General features: G+C 38.4%; 1 protein-coding gene across 6 annotated transcripts in view; it reads left to right on the forward strand.

Annotated features, from left to right (window-relative positions):
• Positions 1-25058, forward strand: part of SATB2 (SATB homeobox 2) — a 200161-nt gene that overhangs the window by 60428 nt on the left and 114675 nt on the right. For all 6 annotated transcript variants that reach the window (XM_030855438.2, XM_060302093.1, XM_060302092.1 and 3 more), the window contains one exon: positions 24173-24299. In XM_030855438.2, coding sequence (XP_030711298.1) covers positions 24173-24299 — 127 coding nt within the window. The remainder of the gene's footprint in view (positions 1-24172; positions 24300-25058) is intronic.

A 25058-nucleotide genomic window follows, 5' to 3' on the forward strand; every position in this document is an offset into this window, starting at 1 on the left:
CTCCAGTGCAGTGTAGATCACAGCTGAGTAGTGTGTAGGGCTGCCTGTGAAAAGGGAAAAACTGGAATGGACTATTAGGATTGGGGTTGAGCCCTAAAACATAATTAGAGATCATCTCTTCCCACCTCCCACCATATTCCGGAATCTCCTCCAGTTTCTCTGGTGGAGTGTTACTAGCCTGTGCTTCTAGGGATGGGGAACTCACTCCTTTTCGAGGCTATAGATGTCTGTCACGTTGCTCTAGTTTTATCATTTCCTGAGGATTGTAAAAGAAAAAAGGAAATAGTCTTCAGACAGTGTGTACCAATACTACTTCCTTTGTAGGACAGTTCAGATATTTGGAAAGTAACGATCATGCCCTCTCTAAGACTTCCTTTCTGTAGGCTAAACAACCACAGATGTCTGCGTGTATATTTGGTCCCTTTTCTATCCTTTCATGCTCTGTATCACCCTTGTCTTTGGTTGCTCTCCAGGTGTCCTTGGCCCTTTGAAACTAACTCATCTCATTACCTCACATGTGATCTTGACTTTCTAGAAATGCATTAATTGTTTTTGGCAGATGTTCACAGTAGTGGCTCATGTTGAATAACCTTAATGAAATCAAGATTTTCGCTCTTTTGTTTTTTTCGCAAGAATTTAGAGAAGGTCAAAATTTATATATATATATATGTGTGTGTGTGTGTGTGTCATATATATTGTATATATATCAGTATACATGACACTAATATATTAATTCTTGGTAAATTTCATTTTGCCTTATCTATTCAAGTGTTAATGGCCCACTGAGATAATTTTTTAAGTAATTAATTTTTTGGCTGCGTTGGGTCTTCATTGCTGTGCGCAGGCTTTCTCTAGTTGTGGCGAGCAGGAGCTACTCTTTGTTGCGGTGCGCAGGCTTCTCATTGTGGTGGCTTCTCTTGTTGTGGAGCACGGGCTCTAGGCACGCGGGCTTCAGTAGTTGTGGCTTGCAGGCTCTAGAGCGCAGGCCCAGTAGTTGTGGTGCATAGGCTTAGTTGCTCTGCGGCATGTGGGATCTTCCTGGACAAGTGCTCGAAGGTGTGTCCCCTGCATTGGCAGGTATATTCTTAACCACTGCGGCACCTGGGAAGTCCTGAGATAATTTTTAATCTAAATTATATTATCAACTATATTGGCTTTGTGGACTCTACACATTTTATAAGCATCTTCATCCAGATCATTAGCAAAATGTTGAATGGGCAGGGCCAAACACAGAATGCTGGGTCATAACCCTGAAGACCACCTTGGAGGCTGACTGTTTACTTGGAGACTAGTTATTATTGAGCAAGGCACAAACGACCTAACTGTACTGTCTGTCTGGTCCACTAAGGTATCATGAAAGCTTTTCTCAAATACTTCTGCCATTCTTATACCCCTCGTCAAAGGACATGATTTTAATTTGGCTTTAGACTTTCTTTGTGGACTGAACTTTTTTTACTTCTTACATTTTGAACTTGGAGTTAACAGTTTGACTTGTTCTAGAATTCGTCTATTTCTTCATGATTTTATGTATGTATGCATTTACTTATTTTTTACTATCGGATATCACATCTACAAATTCCTCCAATACCCTGGGATGTGAGTTTTCTGGGCCAGGAGGCTTACACTCGTTTACAGCGGTCCGATGTTCTTTCATGGCTTTATTTCCTGTATTAGCTTTCAGGGCCTTCTCAAGCCATTGTTCTAGCATTTCTAGTTTGAAGCTTCTTTTGCTTTAGCAGAAGAAAAATGGGGATAGATGGGTAATTGGGTAGTTTTGCCTCCAGTCTTTTCATCTTTTTACATGATATCATCTCCCTTAAGCAGTTGTCCTGTCTTTTCGTAGATCATCATTTGGTCCCTGATTTTACCAAACACCTTTGTGAATGTTAGCAGGTTTCGCTTGTCTCAGGTGTTTTGGGGCTGTGACCTCTTCGTTAAGATTCTTTTAGAGATTCCTGCTTATTTCTCCACTCTACTTTCTACACTTTTTATGTAATTTTCAAGTTTTAAGCTCATAGGAGAACTTCCTAGGCAGCCACACAAAAGGCTTTCTAGTGCAGTGTTCAGATCCTGACCTCATTTCTTACTAGGGGAGCTGACCTTAGGAGAGTACCTGAAATTCTCTACACTTCATCTCTAGAATGGGTTCAGAGCCCACCTTACTTTAGGACAGTTTTAAAGATTAAGTGAGATTATTTTAATGACCAAAGAGTGGCATCATATTCAATGAATGTTATTCTTATTACTATTATTTTTCATGACGATGCTTGTTCATATTCTTTCCCATTTTTGTGACTGTACAGGCATTTTTACAGCCTCACATCTCTTTTAAACCATCTCCCTCAAAACAGCACTATCCACAGAATCACACCCATACTTTCAGCTTTTTGATGTCTGCTTTCCTAAGCGATAGACTACATACCTCTTTCTAACAATGTCATTGCTTAATTTACTGTAAATTTCAGGAGAAGCGGGCTTTTGTACCTCTGAGACTCCTATGGCTCCATGTATTTCAAGTTTATTCTTTTGATTTAAGCCCAGCGTAGTTTAGCTTCATAAAGGTGTTCCATATGCTTTCCGTAGTGAGTACCATGAGCCAGATGACTTCTGGGGGTGGCTTATGGCTCTTAAGATACTAAGCTCTCAGAAGGCTCTGTGGAAACCTCTGCTCCTCAAGGGGGTAGACTGTCAGCTGAAAATGTTGGTATTTCCCTGGATTTTCTCACAAAAGACTATACATGGTGAAAACTAAACGTATTATTAGCATATAGGGCTGGGAATTTAATGGGCTTAGGGGAAAATAAGTAAGAATTGTGGAAACATAATTATGAAAATATAGGGTTTCACCGTGTTTACATTTTAACTTCCTACCTTGTTAGGTGTGTTAATTGTAAAGACTGCCTGCTTTTTATCTGTAGTATGCAGAGAATAAATAATAGTACTTACCACGGACCATGCAATATTCATATAATTAAGCATTCCTAAATTTTTGGAATTCCTAAGTAAGAATGAATTTGAAAGTGTCTGGCCCTGAGAGCTTTTTTCTTCTTTTTTCCTTTTTAAGAATATATATTTATATATAGAAATAAGCATGTGGAGTTTGATTTCTTTACCATGAATAATTGTACTAAAATATTTCTAGGACATGTTCTAAGTTTGCAGCTCTATGTGCGAAGGTTCAGAGAATACTTTTGAGGAAACTCCTTTCGTTTTCCCTGAAAAAATGATGGTGGTGGAGTACTTAAAAAAAATGTAGCTTCCCTCTCTCACCCATCACTTTCCTGTTCCCTCTGGCCTTCCTATACTTCCCCTGGGGAGACACTCTCTATTCTAGTATCTCCCTGAGAGGCCTGCTTTGCTGTGAGGTACTTCTGTAAGTGCAGATTCTTGGGCTTATCCTGACCTAGTGCATCCAGTCCCGTGGTGGCAGACCCCAGAATCTTCATTTTCGTAAATTCTTTTTTTGGTGGGCGGGTCTCATGTCCCCAGGTTTTGAGAACCACCTCTCCAGTCCAATTGTCGCTGGCTTCAATAATGTCAGATGAAACCAACATTATGCAGTGTTCCTTCCGAAGTGCTTTGTTGTTGAAGAACAGGCTGCTGGTGGGCCAGAACAGATTGTCACCATGTAAATGGGGTGTCAAGGGACATAATTTTATGGGCTCACACCTATCTCTCAGCCAAAGACATTTCAGGTTAGTCGTGTGCCTGCACTGGTAAAGGAATATAGTCTCATTTGAACTGGGACAACCCTAGTTCTGGGTACATTCTGTGGTATTATATTTGCCAACTCATATTCAGCCCATGCATTTATAATTACTCAACTGTTTCCATGCATTGAGTCATTGCAGAAAAGCCGCTTCTTTGTAGAACCTCATTAAGATTTCAGCTGCTAACAGATTTTATTTTACAGTTCCAGCTTTCATGATATTAAGATATGGAGATTTAGGCTTCTGGGAGGGGTTATTTACAAGTTTAAAACTCTTAGCTATGGGAGCATCACAGTTATTTTAAGGGCATACCAAAAAGGGGAAAAATGGGTAGTCCGGTATTCTAATCAAAGTAATGTAATACTTTGAAGGCAAAAAGAAAGAATGCCAAATTGCCTTTTAAAAAATTACTTGTTTGGGGGCTTCCCTGGTGGCGCAGTGGTTGAGAGTCCGCCTGCCGATGCAGGGGACACGGGTTCGTGCCCCGGTCCGGGAAGATCCCACATGCCGCAGAGCGTCTAGGCCCGTGAGCCATGGCCGCTGAGCCTGCGCGTCCGGAGCCTGTGCTCCGCAACGGGAGAGGCCACAGCAGTGAGAGGCCCGCGTACCGCAAAAAAAAAAAAAAAAAAATTACTTGTTTGGGATTTGCATGATTTTATTTGAAATGTCTTTTAATTTAACGCAATGTTTTTATAAATGTTATTTAAAATTCTGGGGGCCTAAAAAGACCCACATATCATTAAAGCACTATTCACAGTGTTTGTATTTTTTTTAATGAGTATACTTTCTTTACGCTAAGTATACATGGTAAATGAATCGTCTCTGGCTTAACTGGCATAGATTTCTTTTGTGGTTTTACCCCAAATTGTACTGAGCCATTTTATACCCTGTATTGCTCTTTACCATGGTATTTTAAAACTTTCTTCTAAATAATGTGCACTATTTTAATTAAGGTAAGTAACCATTAACTGAGAGTTATGGGTTATGTCAATTAGAGCTGCCACTTATGTTTTATCTTCTATCTGTTAACATAATAATCATTCTTTAAGCCGCCCACAAAGGGAAGTGAGCTAAGTCAGAGCGAGCAGGTCCATGTCAGGAGTTGGGAGTGCTAGCCTTTGAGAAGTGCTTATCTCCTTCCTTGTCATGGTGTTACCATTGCTTTCACTGAATAGGCATTGGCTGCTTGTCCTGTTTGGTAATCCTCTTTAGTATTTCCAACGGGGAAGTCTTACTCATCCAGCGCTTAGGGGCCCTTCTTTCCCTCACTGGGCATCTGTCCAGGGATCATTTACTTGCTGATTTGTCCCTTGTGTCCTTGCCTTACCTATTGTTTCTCCAGCCAGGTGATAAGAAGCCCCTTGTTGACAGACATTGTTTTCTGACTTCTGTGTCCCCCTGTGTTTTGGTGTCCTGCCATCCCAGGAGGCACCGTGTAGATGTTGGCTGAATAGAGGATGAAGGCTAGGAGAGGAGTTAATTTCTGCTAACTGACCAGATGCATTTAATTTGTTGGTGTTCCTATCCAGCCACTTTGAATATCAGGCTTTCTTCCTTAATATCCTTTTAGGCAACATCGGAACTGTTCATGTTTCTATCTAAAGGTTTCTAAATTGGACGATTTCTCATCTGAAAATAGTCTAGAATTTATAAAAGAACAGAGATTTCTGAATGCAGATAGCTTCCTTTCGTGTGTAGGTTGTTTTGCTTAATGATTTGCAAGGAAAGCACAGAATTTTAACAGTAATAAATTCATCCATTGTAGGAAGTTTGAAAACTACAAAACAGTGGGAAGGATAAAGTAAAATTGCCCTTTGATATCACCTGTGGTCCAAGATATTTCTTATCTTAAAAATTTTGCTGATAAAGTTAAAGATTTCTACATCCCTTTTAGTTTCTTTTCCTTTCCCTCCTCATAGGCACAGGACTATATCTGTATATACTTAATATAGCAAACATTTTCCGTGGCATTAATTTTTAATGATTTCCTAATGGTTGATGGTGTGGGTTATACCGTAATTTACTTAACCATCCCGTTTGTTTTAGGCATTTAGGTTGTTTAGAGCTTTTCTTTTTTGCAGATAACTCTTTAATAAGTATCTTTGTATTTGATGTCCTTCTATGTTTATGACTAATTGGAGTAATGTTCAATACTTTTTAAAATTCTCGACTATATTCCCAGGTGACAAATTCATGATTAATTTTCATTGATATTTAAGATGTTAAATTGTCAGACTTCAGGCTTTAAATTTAACTTAAAACTTAATGAGTTTCTTGTCATTATAGTTAACCTGGAGTTAGAAAATAAGTAGAATTCGGGCTGGTGAAGGGCTTTATTGTCCTGATTTAAGGGTCAAACTGAAGAATTTATAAAGCATGCCTGCAATTACAAGACAGCTATATCTGAGTATTCTAAGGTATAGCAGTCATTTAAAATGCATGGCATTCATAATATTTAAATGTTTTATTATGAAATACGGCACACTCACACAAGAATATGTCATGTACATGCTTAACGCTAAAGAGTAAACAGTAAGACAAGTACCCTTGTATTCACCACTCTGCTTAGGAAATAGAATATTACCAGTACCTATGAAACTTCTTCATGTTCTCAGTATGATTGATGTTTTTTGTCATCTGCGTTTGTGTTTGTTTTCAATGTCAAGGAGCTCAGTGATATTGGGTAAGAAGTTTTGTAAATGTTTAATCATCTTCAGTTCCACTGCTTCCACCTCATCCAGTTGGCCATCCCTTCTCACCTAGCATGTTGCAACAGCCTCCAAACTGGCTTCTCTGCCTTTCACTCCTGAGCCACTTTAGTTCAGGACCTCAACACAACACTCCCTCCACCCCAGCCTGCCAGAGTCATGGCTTAAATACAAAAACTGAATAATGCCATTCATCTGCCCAAAACCCTTCCTGGTTTTCTGTTTGATTTAGACTAAAATTCAAATACTTGGCTGTGACCTGCAAAGCTCTGGCTGTCCTGGCCTCCATCCTTAAGCACTTACTCTCCCCATTTCTGCTCTCAGCCACACGGGCCTTCTTTAAGTAAGCCTAGGCCACATCTTTCCTGCTTCATGACCGTGTATACATTCTTTCGCCCACTTTTGCTCACTACCCTGTTTTCACCACATTTTAGTGAAAACTTTCCTTTTCATTCCTTGAGCCGTTTTCCCTATCTGATTATTCTTTCTCATAGCATCCTATTATTTTGTGCTTAGCGCTTGTTGAATTTTTCATTTTGCCTTTGTTTATTGGTTAGACCTAGTAGACTCTTAAGTTTCATGAGTGTAGGCACCATGCCTATCTTGTTCACTACCGTGTACCTCTAATACCTGGGTAAACACTCCAGAAATGTTAGAACAATTGAATGAAAAAATTTAGTGCTGAATTTGGAAGAGAATATTAATATTACAAAGCTTTTTATGTTCAAAAAGCATATATGTTATTTTGGTCCAACAAAATACAGCTGATTCAGTTCATTGAATTAGGCCTACATCCCTGTATCACCTTTTGCTGCATAAATATATTATTTTTAATTCTAACCGACCCATTTATTAAATGTGAGCAATTTAGGTTTCAATACTCCATTAGGGATTTATTTTCTCTCAAGTGCTTATCATAAGTATTTAAAATAGAAAGATTTAGGTAACATAATATAGTAGAAAGGATCTTGATATAATGGAAAGAATGTGGGCTTTGGAGTCATAAAAACTTGAGTTTAAATAGTAGTTATGCTGTTTGTTAGCTGTATAATCTTTGGAAACTACGTAACCTTTTTGTCCTCTGGTGTTCTCATCTGCAAAATGTGATGATAACATCTACCTTATCGGTTTGTTGAGAAGATCAAAGGAGGTAATAAATCCTAGCACTGTGCTTCCCACAAAATAGGCACTTAATTCATGATATTATTATTAGAAGCTATGTGCCTATAGCAAGCTGCTTAATCTTTTCCTGCTACTATTTCTTAATCTGTAAAATGGGGATAATTCTTACTTTATGGGAATAATTTGAGGATTAAATGATACAATGTATGAGTGTATTGATGTAGGACATCTAGAGCAATTCTACCTGACTCATAGTTGACCCTCAATCAACGAATAAGGGTGATTGATAAAAAAGGACTTGAGATCAAGTTACTTAGTGGGAATTTGGAGTCTTTAAATTCCATTGATTCATTCAGTACATATTTATGGGGTGTCTGTTTTATGCCAGGTGCTTGGCTCAGTGCTACAGCTGCAAGGATGGCCAGGATGAAACTCCACGGAGTGGCCTACAGTTTAATGGGGAAAGGGGATTTTACATGAACTGTTTAGTAACTTACCTCATGAATAAATACCAGCATAGTGAGATTATCTTGGGGGGGAATAGGAAAAGGGCTGTTCCATCTGGAGGTATTGTTGGAGTTGGATTTCAAAGGCTAAGCAGGAGTTCTTCAAAGCGTAAGAGGTGCCATGATATGGGGGAAAAATATCGGCCATGGCATCAGGCACACCTGGCTTCCAGTCTCTGCCACTTAGCATCTTTGTGATGTTAGGCAAGTTATTTAGCTTAATCTAAAATGGAGCCTCTCATATCTATGTCATAGGATTTTTGTGAAAGTTAATACAGTGAGAAAGTGTTCAGCTCATAGTAAGGACTTATATATGTGGGTTCTTTGCAACCACCTGGAATTTTGTCCTCTATCACAGGAAGTTACAAAATGACCTCCACTCCCATGGGTCCATAGTTATACTGTCTTGATCTGGTCAACCATGAATTTTTTTCACTTGGTTAAATCTTTTTTAGATCTTTGTTTTAAAAGTTCAAAGATTGACTATTCACCACTTCAAATTCAATTTGTTAGAACATTTACTTGGCTCTTTAGGAGTTTCACTGTCACTCATGGTCAGAGAAAATACTGTCCTCCTTCCTCTGGGATTCTAAACAAGAAATCCGTCTTCTTTTTTTTTTTTTTTTTTCCGGTACGCGGGCCTCTCACTGTTGTGGCCTCTCCCGTTGCAGAGCACAGGCTCTGGACGCGCTGGCTCACGGGCCCAGCCGCTCCGCGGCATGTGGGATCTTCCTGGACTAGGGCACGAACCCGCGTCCCCTGCATCGGCAGGCGTACTCTCAACCACTGCACCACCAGGGAAGCCCAGAAATCAGTCATTTTAAACTCTTTGTCATCCTGCTTACTCTTGATAATGTCAACAACAATGGCAGCTTACATTTGGTTAGCAGTTTAGAATTTACAGAGAACCTGAATTCATATTACTTCATTGAATGCTCTCGACAACTCTTGAGATGGAGGCCATTATGATCTTGTTTACAGGGGAGGAGATGGAGAGGTACGGAGGGGTAAAGGACTTGGTCTTCTGATTCTAATCCAGTACTTCTAACTTGATAGCACACCTGCCTTTCTCTTTTGCCTGTCTTCAGATCCCATCATTCCTTCCAAGGTTGCCAGCATTCATCCTCCTTTTTCCTTTAGACTGCAGCAGTCTTGTTTAGTTCTGTATGGCCCGGGTTATGCAGCAGTCTCCTATGACCTAGATTCTGTAGCTCTAGGAAAGCTTGTACCTGCCTTTTGTTGATTTTGATAGATTGGTATTTCTCCATCATTTCTTGATGCTCTCCAGTGGCTTCTCACTGCCCCGTGAAGCAACCTCAGGATCCTTTTACATTCCCCCTCAAAACCACCAGTGATTCTTCATTCCTTTTTTAATTAAATTTTAATTTATTTATTTTTGGCTGCTTTGGGTCTTCGTTGCTGCGCATGGGCTTTCTCTAGTTGCAGTGAGCGGGGGCTGCTCTTCGTTGCGGTGTGCAGGCTTCTCTTGTTGCGGAGCACGGGCTCTAGGTGCGCGGGCTTCAGTAGTTGTGGCTCGTGGGCTCTAGAGTGCAGGCTCAGTAGTTGTGGCTCATGGGCTTAGTTGCTACGTGGCATGTGGTATCTTCTTGGACGAAGGCTCAAAGCCGTGTCCCTTGCATTGGCAGGCGGATTCTTAACCACTGTGCTACCAGGGAAGCCCCTGATTCTTCATTTCTTGACCTTAATTCCACCATCTTGTTGAGGTATGGAGTGTACTTAAGATGTGGCTTCTTTGAAGTGGAGCCGTTTTTCTTGTAACATCCTTGGGCTCCTCAGCACCCTGCTAAGCACCTTCTACATGTCTTTCTAAAACAGCAGAAACCAAATTCTTCCATGATGGCTCTCTCTTGGGACACCCATGTCTATATTAACTCCATTTAAAAAAAATTATTTGATATACTTACCTTTGTGAGTTTATTCTTCTTTTCTAGATCTTGTGTGGCTTACATTACTCATCATTCATTATTGCTGAGTTATTTTTCAGAGTCACCCAGGCTTGAACTGAATGACTTAGATTATAAGTTCTTGGGCTATAACGAGCACTGTCATTTTAAATTATTCTACGAGCAGCAGAAGCCAGTGTTGAGATGATAATGGTGATACTTAATATAATGTTTTTCTCTGTTAGACAGATCATAGGTTTATAAATAATGATTAGTCTTGGAATCTCTGCTAGCTGCAGCTTGTTTCCCACATTCAGGGTATATTTCCATTTAGCACGTCTTTACAAAATATAAAAACACTAAATTCAAATTCAGATTGATTAAAAATTATACTGTAGAGGATGTGAAGATCTATTACAAGATATGACTTTTTTTTTTTTTTTAAGCATTTGTGATCCCTGCCCACTCCTTTGCCTAGCACCTTTTATTTTGTTATCTTTGTTTTAGTAAATAGCCATTCAGGAAGATGGTTTTGCACAAAAAGAATGAAAATAAAGGCATGAAAGAAAATGTATGCACTACCATCTCCTTGTCTCTCCCTCTGAGATTTTATGTATGCTCGGCTTCAAAAACCAGTTTAAAAATAAAAAAGATGAGGGCGGTTGCAATCTGCTCCATTTTATGCAGATTAGGTATGGCCCTCCGGCACCTGCCAAATTGCTAATATGGCCTTCCAGTTGGGTCTGATTAGTGTCAACCCAGATCTCCTTTTCCATTGAAATAGAAATATATTTGCTGGGAATAAGTTAACAACAGAGGTGATATTTTCACTAATAACCGTGGGTATAACCGTGTTTTACTTGGACAGTTTCTCAGTGTCAATGAAGCAGACTAACCTGGGCATTTATGATTTCCTTCACTCTCATTTGGCTTCTACTCCTTGAGGACTTTGGGGTTTCCAGAGTCCAGTGGGACTGTGACTTCCCTTTGTGCTATGATGACTTTGAAGGTCATTTTCCTCTGCATTCCAAATGCAGTGTTATTGTCGGTTTTTTTTTTTTTTTTTTTTTTTTGGTAAAACACGTCGGTAGGCTTTACATTTGCAAAAGCAAATACCTTAAATTGGCCAGAATGAATGTTTGTTTAAGGATACCCACTCTGGGCAATTGAATTTTTGGATTATTGCAACAGTTATTTTCAGTGCCTCAGGGTGAAGCATTAATTATCTTCCAAAAAGATAATTGAGACAGTAAATATGGAAATCTCTTATGACTCTATTAGAGCAGATTTTAAGAAAATATTTTGATAGCAATGATTGCATTTTGTAGGAAAAGAAGAATAAAAGGTTTGCATGACCAAGCAGGGGCTGGAAGTTCAGGAAGAAAAAAACTGGGGCCCTATCTCCAGATTTGGGTGCAAAAGAGTTATAGAAAATAGAGTCAACTTTGTCAGTCATCTAAATCAAGCCCATTTTGAAAATTGCTGCATATTTAATGTGAGCAGTATCTCCTATGGAGTCATTTTGTAACTCAAATTATTTTCTTGCCAGTGGAGGAGCAAGCAACATATTAAATAGTTGACTTCGTCTACATCGTCATGACTAGACCAGAGAGAGAAGTAACTGTGCCCCAAATACTGTAGTAAGTTCTTTATGTGGATTTGCTTCACATGGAATGGTTTATGGATGAATAAAAAAATTTGGTTTTTAAGGCTCTTATTCTGGTTTATTATAAGCATTATTACATGCACCACCCCACCCCAACATTTTGCATAATTAATTAATTACCATCAGGTAATTCAGTAGCAGGGACAAGAATTACAAAGCTCTTGTTTCTAATTTCTTTATTTTACTTGGTAAAATGCAAATTGAATGCTAAAATTAATAGTCATATAGATGTGATTGGGGAAGAAATTTGCAATCAGTTTTGAACTCATAGCTCTTAGAACATAATCACGTTTCAGTATTACCATGCCAGCGTTTTTTTGAGCCTCTACTAAGTGCCAGTCATCAGGTGAGGGCACTCAGATGAATGAGATAGTCTCTGATTGATTAAAACTAGTTTTGAGATGTTTCCAAGTGTGTAAAAACCACAAATTGATAAATAAATGTCCATGGCCATTTAACTTAAGTACATTTAATGAACTGTGAATGATATGGAAAAGTATTTTATCAGAAGTTAAAATTTAGTAACTTATTCTTTGTTTCTGGTGTGAAATAATTTTACTGTGATATTGGATAACTTGGTTAACTGCTTTCTTCTAGTATAGCAACATAGCAATACCACGATAAGCATAAAATAAACACCCAGTTTATTGCTGGATCATTATAAAGTGAATATAATATACTGTTGAACAGCTAAAGTGAGCATAAAAGGAAAATTTGGGCCCCTGAAGGTACATGCTGCTCATCAGTATATGAAAGAGTAGACGTGAAGAAAATCAGTCTTCTTGTAGTGAATATTTTCTGTACTCCTCCCATATATTGTAGAATATATATGTTAAAACAACAAAATAAAATAACAAAAAATGAAATAAACTGATTTTTTTTTTTTTTACATTTGACTTAGTGACCTGACTATGTTTTTAAGATTTGTGATTTTTCCTTCCTGTTAGAGGTGGGAAGGTGATGGTGGCTTGACAGAATCAAAACGAAACACCACTCAAGATGTTTCAAGAATAATTGAATTAAAAGTCCGCTTGATATCACAGCCCCTGTGGGCTTCTTTCCAGCCTTTCTTCTAATGGAACACAACAGAAATTTACAGTATTAGGTCTCATATAATCCCTGTCTTCTCCTTGTCTTCCTTACCAGTTTTTATTTTTTAATGCCCTGAATAAAAATAAGTCTGTTTACATTTTGAGGATCTTGTGTATCAATGATTCCTAGGGAATTTCTTAGTATTTATAATTAGATAATTTTGAAATTTCAGTACCTTGCTCTTAATTTTCAGAATACTTCCTGAATGAATTAGATTTATTTACTTATGTGGGTTATGCTAGGGGCTTAGTTCATATACAAATATATCTTTAAGGAGAGGAAATTACTTATTTGTGGAGGTATAAAACACTATATTTCTTCTATTTCGTGCTATGGAAATGCAAAATTGATCTGAGTGTAACTTACTTTTCTAATAATTGTGTTATTGTCTTTCATTCACATAAAATAATCCCTGGGGAAAGCCACTCTTAGCTAATAATTTTAATGTAAAGAAGTGATGAGCACAATTATATTTATTCAGGTAGCAGTCCATTAGTAGTCGGTAAGCAGCAGCTTTGTTATTTTAGTTAGAAGTGCAGTTGGCAGAATGATATTCAGTTAAAAACAATCCTGATTGAGCCACGTTCCCTTTTTTGGTTGATATGAAAGCCATTGTTGTTTTGCTCACCAACTGGCAGACCTTCAATTATCCTGAATTTAGAAGTTGTTTACTATACTTTGAAAGTTTAAAAATGAGCCCTCCTTGAGAAACAAAGAGCTGGGTGCTTGCCATTTTTAAATTTTTTTATAGAAAAGTAGAATTTTAATGAAAGAAAAATCAATCTACCAGTTCAATGTTGAGTTTATTTTCACAATTTTGAAGTCTTAATGTGTTTTTTAAATGCTAGTAATCAAAGCCACCATTATTGGTCCCCAAAGTATTCGGGCAGTGTTTTGACTTAGAGTGTCAGAGCTGTGAGGGGGAGATCATCAGTAAGTCTCTGTGGGTGGGGTGGATTCCTTGAGAAGATTTGGTTTGAGGGTTTCAATCCCTCAGGCCTTTCTCCGTGGCTTCAACAGCTGTCTAGAATATCTGGTCTTCCTGGATGTCCAGGGTGCCAAGAGTGTGAGGACTCAATTTTCTACCTGTTGAGGGTTAACAGGATGCTAGGGATGGAGTCCGGGTAGGAAACATCAGTTGAACCTGCCAGGTGAACTAGTGCTGCCCATTGGCCATTGGCAGAGTGGCCAGCCCCCCTCCCTCCTCCCTCCCTCCTCCTCCCTTCCTCCCTCCCTTCCCCTCTCTCCTTCCCTCCCTCCCTTCCTTCCCTCCTTCCTCCCTTCCTCCCTCTTTCTTCCCTCCTTACTCCCTTTCTCCCTCCCTTCCTTCCTCCGTCCCTCTCATATCTTTGTGCCTCCACCGTCTGCCAGGAACTGTGCTTACAGTCTAGTGAGGAATCGAGACAATAAGTATTTACAAGTACAGAGGATCTCTGGGATGCTTTGCATCAGAGGGCAGGGGTGAGATGCAGTTCCTGACATCCCTCTCAGATTGCAGCCACTCCTAAAGATGGTAAGATTTCCTGCTCAAAGAAATTAAGTGACTTGCCCCAGTCACTGAGAGAACAATTTCCAAGCCCAGGCTCTTTTGACTACGTCAGGTGACTTGCCATGTTGGCCAGTGACATTTTAGAAGATTCACGTTTTTGCTTAAGTAAAAACATTGTAAAAAATGTAATGCTTACCTCTTTTATGTTAACTTACAATTCATGAATGCCAGCATATGTTTATGCAGCACTTTATAATTTTCAGTGCCATTTAGCTCATGTTATTTTATTATATTACCATTTTGTGAGTCAGGCAGGGGAATTTTTGTTGGTGGTGGTTTTATTCTGGTTTTGCTTTTAAATCCCCATTTTATAGAAGAGAAAATAGGTGCCCAGAGAGGTTAAGTGAGTTCCCCATAGGTGCAGGGCTACAGCCAACGAGGTTCAGATCCAACACCAGACCTGGGTATCCTGATTCCCAGTCTGCTGCTCTTTCAGACAGAGTGGCTTTCTTGTTTCATGACGGTCATGCACACACTGTATTTTAGGCATCCTCATGCTTATGGGCCTGTAGCTAGGGTTGTATGAACAGTTAAACTGACACGGCCCTTGCCTTCTGGCAGCATATAATCTAAATAAGGTAAAGAGTTCCTGGAGTTTATGCCTATACAGGAAACCCTTTTCTTCTGCTATCACCTATTCTCCCCATGCCATATCCCACAGACTTAAGGAGGTCTGTAACTGTGTTACAATGCACTCCTAACTCTATTTGCCTTCTCACGTGCCAGAACTTTCTCCTTTCTCTTTGCTTATCCTCCTTGACAGTAGTGAGGGTATTTGCTGGTGAGTTGGAAAAACGGAATCTGGGAATCTCTTGGTTTCCTGCCCTTCTTCTGAGGAGAATCAGTGGATTGATCTGCTCCTTGCTCAGGTTCTCATTTTTACTAGACGCTTGGGCAGTGCTTCCCAAACCTGGCTCATCCTCAGCATCTCCAAAGATCTACTCTGGAGCTGCTGTTCCACAAGTCCAGGTGGGGCCCACAACTGCTCTAGGGATAAACTCGATCTTGAATGCTTTAGCCATTCACTTAATATGACCACTCTCAACAGGACAGTTTAGTCTTTACTAAACTGCAAATTCCTGGGAATGGGGAGGAAAAAAAAATCCATTTCTGACCTTCCCCTACCCTCCAGATCATCTGAAACTGTTCAGCCCATCTACCATGGGATAACTAGACATCCTGTCAGGGATAATGGTTAAGTTTGTACTACAGTTCGGTTACCCATTGATTTATATGGCATTTTTCTGACATGGCTGAATATTTTAGGGGGCTCAAATAGACCACTGTCATCATTCATCACTATGTATGTTGTGACTATAGATCTACCTTTTATTCACTTCAAGAAACATTTATCTAATGAGAGCATACCTCATATGTATTGGGCCTTTCGCTTCTTTAGTGTAGCCGTTAAAATGGTGGTGCTATAGTTAAAAGTTTGGTTTGCCGCTTCTAAATACATTTCCAAGAAAATGGAAATCAAGGAACTATCAAAACTTCTTTGAATGTAAAATATCTGAAACCTGCAAACCATGTACATTTTTAGATTTAATAGTAGAGTATGTGTGAAGATGTACTGAAAGTAAAAATTATTAAAATGTTCTTAAAGGAAACTCCCAAGAATTTAAACAAAACAAAACCCCTCCAAATTAATAGCAGTTGCCATTTTGTAATCATTATAGCTGTATTTGCTCCCATGTTTTGTAGTTTCTTAACAAATTACTGTGAAATTAGGTTAGTTGGAACATGAATAAATGTACAACATAAATGAGTATACTTCTGCCTTCATATTATATGGCAGCATTTTCTTTGATAATCGACATGCCCTCATAATATTGCCCTTAAGATCAGATATTATATAACCTTAAATTATAGGAAACAGAATATGCCTGAAGGACAATTCTGCAATATATAATTGGGAGCATGCAGTTGATAGAATTTCCAAGGGTGTTGAGCCCAGTGACAAGGTACCTGGAAAGCTGGGTCCTTAGGGAAAATTTGTTGCCACATTTGAGCTTCCATCTGAAAAAAATACATGTAATTAATTAAGATGGGAAATATTCATGCATAACTGTATTTTTAGATCTTCAGTGCATACTTCTTACCCCAGAGGATGCAGAAACAGTGGCTAAACCTAAGTTATGAATAGCATCTGCTAGAATATAGCAAAGTATGTTTAAAAGAGTATACATTTTCCCCTGTGTCTTTGATTATTGAAGATACTTTAGGGGGACAAATGCTAGAGGAAAATCTCTTTATGCAAATGTATTTCTGAGTTGAAAGGAGGAGAAGTTTGTTTGTGTTACCTGCCAAAATTAATCATTTAATTCTAAACTCTTTCAGATAATGATTAAACTGAGAACAATAGTAAGAAAATATATACCAGATGAAATAGTTTTTAAGCAGTGGCAGAAGCTTAGAACTGATCACAAATAATTTCTCATAACGCTTTTCTTTCTCATTTGTCCTATTCCCCCATGTAATAGTTTTAAATGGTGCTCTTATGAAATAAATAACTAAACACCAACCATATTTTTTTCATATCCTGAACAATATTTTGGCTGTTTTTCAGAAGAATCGGAATTCTGAAAATTAAATAAAGGTTTCTAAAATACCAACTTCAGAAAGTTTTATTTAATTTGTGGAATAATTTTGTTCTCTTTTTTTTTCAATAGGGTCTTTATTAATTTAGTCTAGTTACTTAGTGCTTATATTAAATAATCTAATAAAAGTAAGGGTTATAACATAACGTTTCCCAAATGTGAAGCAGCATCTATTACATGAGACAAAAATCTTTATGCTGCAAAATGTAAAAACCATGTATAGAGTTACAAGGCATCAAATGGTACTGTATGTATTTTTTTAAGTAGAACATTTTTGTAGCATAAGGGGGTAGTCAGCTCAAGAAAAGATTGGCAGACAGCTGTGTATCACTATAGTTTATTCTGAAAGTGCTCTAAAATTCATATTTCAGTTTTTCAAGGCCAATAATATTCCTTATGATCAATTCTCCTGATACAGATATGATTTAAGATTAAAGTTAATGTCCTAAAGAGTAGAAACCTACCTTATTTGTGTTTGTCACTAATACCCAAATTGCTGCAGGTAGAGCTTTCTCTGTGTGTTTGTGTGTGTGTGTGTGTGTGTGTGTGTGTGTGTGTGCGTATTTTTAGATAAATTCATTTAACCAGTACAGCCTCAGTATTTATTCTGAATTGTCAAATCTTCTGTTTTGGTCCGGTGTTTTCTTTTGTATTATTATAAATACAGGATTAAGTGTATTGTAGGTTCCCAGACAAGTATGTTTTGAAGTTTCATTAATTTGTGTAAGTTATAATGGTACTTGAATAATGTAAAATGCTGGAAGAATGCTATTTCATTTACCATTTACTTTTCCCTCAATACAAGACATTTGAAATATAGATAGTCTTTAAAATAAAAACTGAATATGTAGGAGTTTCAGTAAATTGTACTGGGGTACTGCTAAGCTGTGAATTAAAAAAGGAAAATATGTACACTTCAAAAACCATTTTTGTTTTGCCTTTTTTCTCTTTCCTCATTGAAAAGTCATTCCTACCACAGGTTTCACAATAATAACTACAATTTACGTCCTTATGCTGCTACAGTTTGACGATATACCACAGTCAGGCCACAGGTTAGAAACACAGGCTGAGTTATTATATACTGCTGGGTAGTGATTTCCTGTGAACTGATTTATGGATAAATAATTCTATGTTCTTATTATATAGGACAGTTTTTAATTTCTTTAACAAAGCATAGCTGAACAACAGAAAATTACACGCTATAACATAGGGACACGACCACTCTGAGGAGGATAAACAGATGCGATCAATGTCATGAGTTCTCCTATTTTTAAAAGGGGCCTCATCAGCAGTTGGTGTATTGTGGAAATAATACCGCTAACCAGAAGCCCCAAGGCTTAGTTACTCTGAGACTGGGATTTTTTTTATTGATACTCTTTTGCTGAGATCTTTTCAGGGAGTTAATGAAATGTATAAACCCAAGCCTTTAGATATTAAAGCTAATGTCTCATTTTTTTCCCAGGCTGAGTTTTCATTTTGCTTTGAAAGTTAATGTTAAAATGCACCTGGAATAAAAGAAAATTATTCATTGAGCTGTTCTACAGGAATACTGCTGATATCTTGCTGGTTTCCTATATCTGTCTCACAGATAATTTGTGGGCTTTATCCTACAATATACCCAACATATACCTATTTTATCAGCATCTATCTGTATGCTACCACAAACCGTGAGAGCTGTTCTCTTGTACTTTATAGGTGATCTGTTGCAGGCCTTCATGAAATAAATATTTCTTGTATTTGAGGTACAGGGGATAAAACTATCATTTTGGTTTATTTTAAGAATGGTTTCACTTAGCTATGTGTTTAGCAATAATAAGCTTCTCTACTCAGTTGTGAGCTCCATAATTACAGGGATAGTGTGTACTGGGTTATCTTTGCATCTTAGTGACTTATGCTGGAGACACAAAAGAAAAATTTGTTAAATGAATGATGATTAATGCTTAATATAAACCTTGTGATGTTTTATTGCTTATATTGTATTATCGGCACATTTTATGTATCACTCAGAAGTAATCAACTTTCTAAAAACTTGAATCAAATATTGATGAACTGTAACGTGTATTGTCACCACTCTTGTTTTCACATAGTTAGAGGTACGAATGATATGAATGATGCATATGAATTAGGCATCTACTGAAAAGAGTATTTGGTTCCTTTGAGATAGGCTCTAAACTGATAAAAATAACAAATACATATGAACACAAACAGCTATTGATATTTCTCTTTGTGATACGTCCAGTCTGGCAGAATACTGCATCGAAAGAGTGAAAAACTGGTTTCCATTATTGCATCTTTTTAATTTTGGACAAAACTTGCCTCCATTCCCAACCTAATTTTATGTCACTAATGGGAAATTTACCTACAATTGCATTTTTTTATTTGGTCTAAAAGCATAACATGAAGAGTGGATTGGTCCTCTGTATTTTAGTGAACAGATTTGTCTAGATATAAGCAATTTTATTTATATTATGCTCAATTCAATCATGTTAACATTTGTATGAATTTCAACCCCAAAATAAAGGCCCATAATTTGGGACTCAAAGACCTTGAAATTGCATCTTTAATAATCCTCAGCACCAGGCATTTTGTAAATGTTCACAGATGATAAATTCTTTGGAAATAGGAAAGATGATGTGGGAAACAATGTTTATGTCTGAAATGGCACTGTTGAGGGAGAAGATTTTTTTCCAGAGAAGCTGTCTCTTCAGGCCCTGTCACCTGTTTGCTCATTAGTCTCATATGTTCCTTTGTTTAACATTAAATGTCAAGACCCTGCCCCATGTGTGACTGTGTGATTGGGCACTGGCACACGGGCAGAGCTGAGTAGAAAGGATATTGGCCCAGTAGTTAGAAAACTTGTCAGCTGAAGCCCTGGGGCCTGGTTCTGGCTGTCACCCACAGATGTCCTTGAAAACTCACTCTTCTCTGATCTTCACCTCACTTTCAGGTGTCATACTGACCGCCTTCTCTCCTTGTGAAGATGAACTAATAGTTTGGAAAAAAACGCTTTGTAAACTGTAAAGTAACATAAAGGGATATTGTGATAAAGTAAGCTCCTTCTAAGATATACAAACTAACCAAGAGTATTTACTGTGCAGCTGTATAGAGAAAGGAATTACTTCAGGCTGGGTTGATGAGAGTTGGAATTATTCTTGGTGCAGAATTTGAAGAATGTGTACGATTTCTAGAAATGAATGCATGGGATCAGTACTCCAGACAGAGTGAGAGTGTGATATATATTCAGAGAAGAATTGGGAATTGCCATTTATTGAGCATGTACTGTGTGCCTGGCTGGGCTTGAGTGTGTGTGTGTGTGTGTGTGTGTGTGTGTGTGTAAAGTACTGTCTAATCATCATTAGTTTTCCTCATATTTTGATTGGGGCTATAAAACCTACTCATGGAGTGTAAGCATTAGAAATAATTCTGTATACCTATAGTTATGCTGTTTTTATTGAGATTTCTCCAGCACTGCAAGTCAGATATCCCCAGTGGGAACATAACCTCTCTTCCTTCTTTGTTCGCCTTCACTGTACTAAAGCATTTCTTGGGGTCTGTATCCCTCCTTAGAGGGAGCCAGGAAGAGGCTGTCATAGTTGTTAGATATACCTGTTTGGATTATTTCAGCTCTTTTTTTTCTCCCCTCAGAATGCTTCCCTTTTTTAATCCACCTGAATTCCAGTATAGGTTAATCATCCTAAAGCTTTGATGGTGTTACATCTACACCCAATAACTTTCAAAGATCTATTTTCCCCTAACTTTTACTGAGCACTTATTGTGTGCCATCCCACTGCTACATTCTGATTCTCATTTTAAGCCTCATGGCAACCCTAAAGAGTAGGCACTGTTATTATTCCCATCTTACAGGTAATGGAAACCAAGCCTTAGAGAGACCAACTAAATAACTTGCCCCAAATCTTGCAGCTGACAAGCAGAGGAGGCTGGGCATGGACTCACCTCTGACTCCAGGCCTTGCTCCTGACCTCTGACCCATACGGTGCGTTACTGAGTTGGGCATCTGAGGCCTTCCAGACTTGGAACCAAGATCTTTTCCAGTCTTTGCTTCTGAAGTGCCTCACACTTGAACCAGTATGACTTTACAGGCTACTAAGAAGAGCGAGTGATTGATGTACAGTCTTCCTTTGTGATTTAAAATAATGAGGGCCTTTTATAGGCACTTGACTAAATTAAAGATTAAATGATATTGAAGTCATCCCTGAGTAAATATTTTTGAAATAAATTGACTGTATCTTTCTTTTAGGGAGCATTAAAAGATGTCTAAATAATTACTGTAAATGATTAATTGTTGGGATTAATGATATCCAGGCTCTGTACTAAGGGCTCTGCATTCAATCTGCACAATATTCCTATGAGGTCAGTACTTCTATTGTTCCATTTTACACATGAGAGGACTGAGGCATAGAGAAATTCAGTAACTTGCTACAGTTACATGGTTAGTAGGTGGAGGAGGCAGGATATGAACAGAGGCAATTTGACTTGGAAGCCGGAATTCTTTGTCACTATGGTCTACTGCTTCCCGTTTTGATTTCCTCAGTTAACACTTGACACCAGCCCAAGAAATATTTCTGTCTATTTTATATCAGGGAAGGAGGACTGTATTTCCAAAGAGGGTTATTAATACTTTAGACAGAGACCTTATTTGGAGGAAAGGCTTATTAAAAAGAGTTACTCCAAGTCCCTGCCAGGCTGGAGGAGAGCAGCCTCTGGACATCACTGTCCTACCAGATCTGGTTCCTGCAGACTCTGGTAGGTAGTTGAGCAAAGAGCATGACTTCTAGGTGCAGGTTAGTCAATATGGTGCGAAAAAGGAAAAGCACACGCACTTCCCATTGTCTGAAAATAGCACGTGTCAGCAGCTCTCTTCCAACATGTAGAAACCACCCTGTAGCAGCTGCTCTCTGTGGAGGCATTAAGTGTTGTGAAGACACCTGTATGTGTCTAATTCCAGCCCAAACAAGTCTCCTTCCAGCTCATCAAGGTGGGGAGAGAATTTATCTAAATGGAGATTGCTATTTTCAATAGAGTGACTTGTCTATCATTTCCTGTAGAGATTCTTCCCCCTCCACCTTTTTTTAAATTGAGGTATAATTTACATACAATAAAATATATGCATATTAAGTGTTCGGTTACATGGATTTTGACAATTTTCATACCCGTGCAACCACCAGCCAAAACTAGAAAATCCCCTTTATGTCCCTTTCCAGTCATGCCCCTGCTGTCTGGAGGTAGCCGCATTCTGACTTCTCATAGATGAGTCTTGCCTGTTCTTGTATTTTATATAAGTGAAATCATTCAGAGATATTCTGTTGTCTCTGGCTGCATTGTGGTATAAACTTACAGCGAAACACTCCTCAACAGTAAAAAGGAATGAACAATGACACACACAGCAGCATGGATGAATTGCCTCTAGAGTTATGTGTTAAAGTTTACAGGATTCATTTGCTTCATGCTACCTTCATATTCTTAGTAACCAAAATGACCCACAAAATTGGCTGCTTCTACTTGCCTATGATAGTGTGCAGTTGCTGACTTCATTTTTTTCTCCATCTAATCTCTTATAATAAAATATCATCTTTAGAAGATGGTCAGTTTATACTCAACTTATGGGCTATCACGATAATGATGTTTTAAGGGGATTAAAATTGTGGAGTGATTTTTTAAAAGAAGGAACTATGTTAGACATGTTACATGGTATCTTTTTAGTACTTTCACATGTCAGAAGGAGTAAAGGAAGCAATGAAGCAGACCCAGCCTCTCCTGGATGGCTGTCCAGTGGGCCCTGGATGTTCATTTTCATGACTACTACATGCTGTGTGCTGTGCACTTTTCATTGTCATGAGAGAGAATGTTAGGAAAACTATCCCCACAAGAAAACAGCTTTTCTTGGCAAGTGAAATATGACTTAAGGAGCCAGAACTGGAGACATACGGTACTATGAATGAGAGCTGTGTTACTTTACTGGATCTGAGTCCAGGCACTATTTATACTGCAGCATATTCAGCACCAGATTGTTAAATCTTAATACTGAAACAGTGCATCATTTTAATATTTTTGTTCTGTTTATTCCCTGTTTTCAAGCATTATGTCAAGCATTGCGCATTCATTGATTTCATCTTGGACAGGACATGTGCCCTGACCAGAAAGTTCATTTCCTATTATTGAAATTTCAGCCCATAGCTGTAAAACAGCATTTTGTGAAGCTTTTAAAAGTTCACTTGTGTATACAGGTGTTCTGTCTCTTTGGTGATAAAATATATTTTTTGAAAGAACAGTGTAGTTGGACTCACCTGCATTGTCAAAAATAAAAATAAAAATGCTGTTTCTCTTCTATCACTAAAACGTAGCTGTTTTGGATATGGGACAATTTTTGATATCCTGGGGACCATTGGATTTTTCACAGCATACAAATAAAATGTTTGTTACTGTGTCGTTTGTGAAATGGGCTTCTCTTTATTTTTCTTCATCTATGTTATATGCGCCCCGTGCACCAGATTAGATGGGTCCATCTTGTGAATAACTTAGCATTTTCACCACGTGTTGCTGAAGCTGTCCCATGAGTCTGCCCAAGTTTGACCAGGATTTTTATTCTCTCTCCATTGTCACGAGTGTTTACCATATGTAGCAGGAAACCCGCAGGGAAAGGGTACCACTGTCACTGTAAAAAGAACTGAGGAATTAAAAAAGAAAAAAAAAAGGAAGTTGAAAGCATCTCTGCTATTTCTGATCTGTGGTCAATCATTGTGCTATGGAAAACAAGCCCTGTGCCTCGTGAAATGTGAATCTGGAAGTGAACTCTCACTGCTTCTTCAGCTCCAGATGCTATTCGCACTGGGGTTCACACCACAACCAGGATGTGACTGTGTGTGTGCTGAGCCCACACACAGGAATTTTCTTGTACAATTCAAAACCGAATCTTATATTTACTTAAGCCTTGCTTTTTTTTTTTTTGTCTATGAAATCAGCAGTTCGGTATATTTAGCATCAGTCTTAAGTTAGACTGTGAAACAAGACTTTGGGGGAAGGAAGTAACCGTATGGTTTTCTAAGTAATTTAAGAAAGAGGAAAACATAAAAAAACTGATTGTCCATGATTAAACCTCATCCTTTCATTCTCATCTTCCTGTATAGTTAACTCAATTGTCAGCCAGAAAGAAAGCGTCTATTGCACTGGGTTGTAAAATATCTCTGAGTGGGCCTTGAATGTTGACTATTGGATGACCTTCCTAACATTGAACAAACAATGGGAGGGTTTAATAAATAGCAGATATGTGTTTATTATGTTTTTCTTCCCTGTGCAGGAATAATCAAGCTTGGGAGGTGGAACCCTCTCCCCCTCAGTTATGTGACAGATGCACCCGATGCGACAGTGGCCGACATGCTGCAAGATGTCTATCACGTTGTGACGTTGAAAATCCAATTACAAAGGTGGGTGTCTCTGAACATCTGCCCTTCCTAACTCTCAGAGCTGCTCCGTTGATCATAGAGTCGCTACGGAGATCAGCTCATCCTGTCTTTGTTAATTTCTAGACATGGGATGAATTGAAAAAAAAAAAGAAGGGGGGGGGCCGTCACCAGGCATCTTTATAGTCCACATTCCAACTGTTTTATGTTTTGTTTTCAGAAGCAGTGAAGTGGTAACCTAGGGGAAGCTTGATAAATCATTAAAAATCTGCAGCCTTTAAAGGGGAACTTTCCACAGCCCCTAATTTAATGAGTCCTCTGGTTAAATGCTTAGCACATAATATTTGAAGAATAAACACCTCTGCTGTTTCAGGCTTGTGTTTGACGGGTGAGTTTGGTGCCCTTGTAGCCTGCTTACCAAGAAGCTGCTGGTACTGGACGCCTCTTGCTTTCCTCTCTGGTGGCCTGCAGAAGTTCTGGGGATGATTTCTTTTTTTCAGATACAGCATGCAGAACAAATTATGCTCTAAAGAATCTAGAGTTTCTCTGCAGAGTCTTGGATTGTGAAGTGCCAGCAGCTCATGTGATTTAAGGAATATTGTCCTTTACTGTAAAGGTTTTGAATCTACCCCTTTTGGAGAATTTACACTTTAACAGGGACCCACCATTCCTGTCCTTGTCTAGGAATGCTTTAATGTCTTTTCTTCAGTTTTTTGTTAGCGAAGTGACATCTCTGGATTGTTCTATGAGGGTGAAGGGTAGACCTTCAAATTTGATGAAGCG

Source organism: Globicephala melas, chromosome 7 (genome assembly GCF_963455315.2).
Source record: "Globicephala melas chromosome 7, mGloMel1.2, whole genome shotgun sequence".
Classification (NCBI taxonomy): Eukaryota; Metazoa; Chordata; class Mammalia; order Artiodactyla; family Delphinidae; genus Globicephala; species Globicephala melas.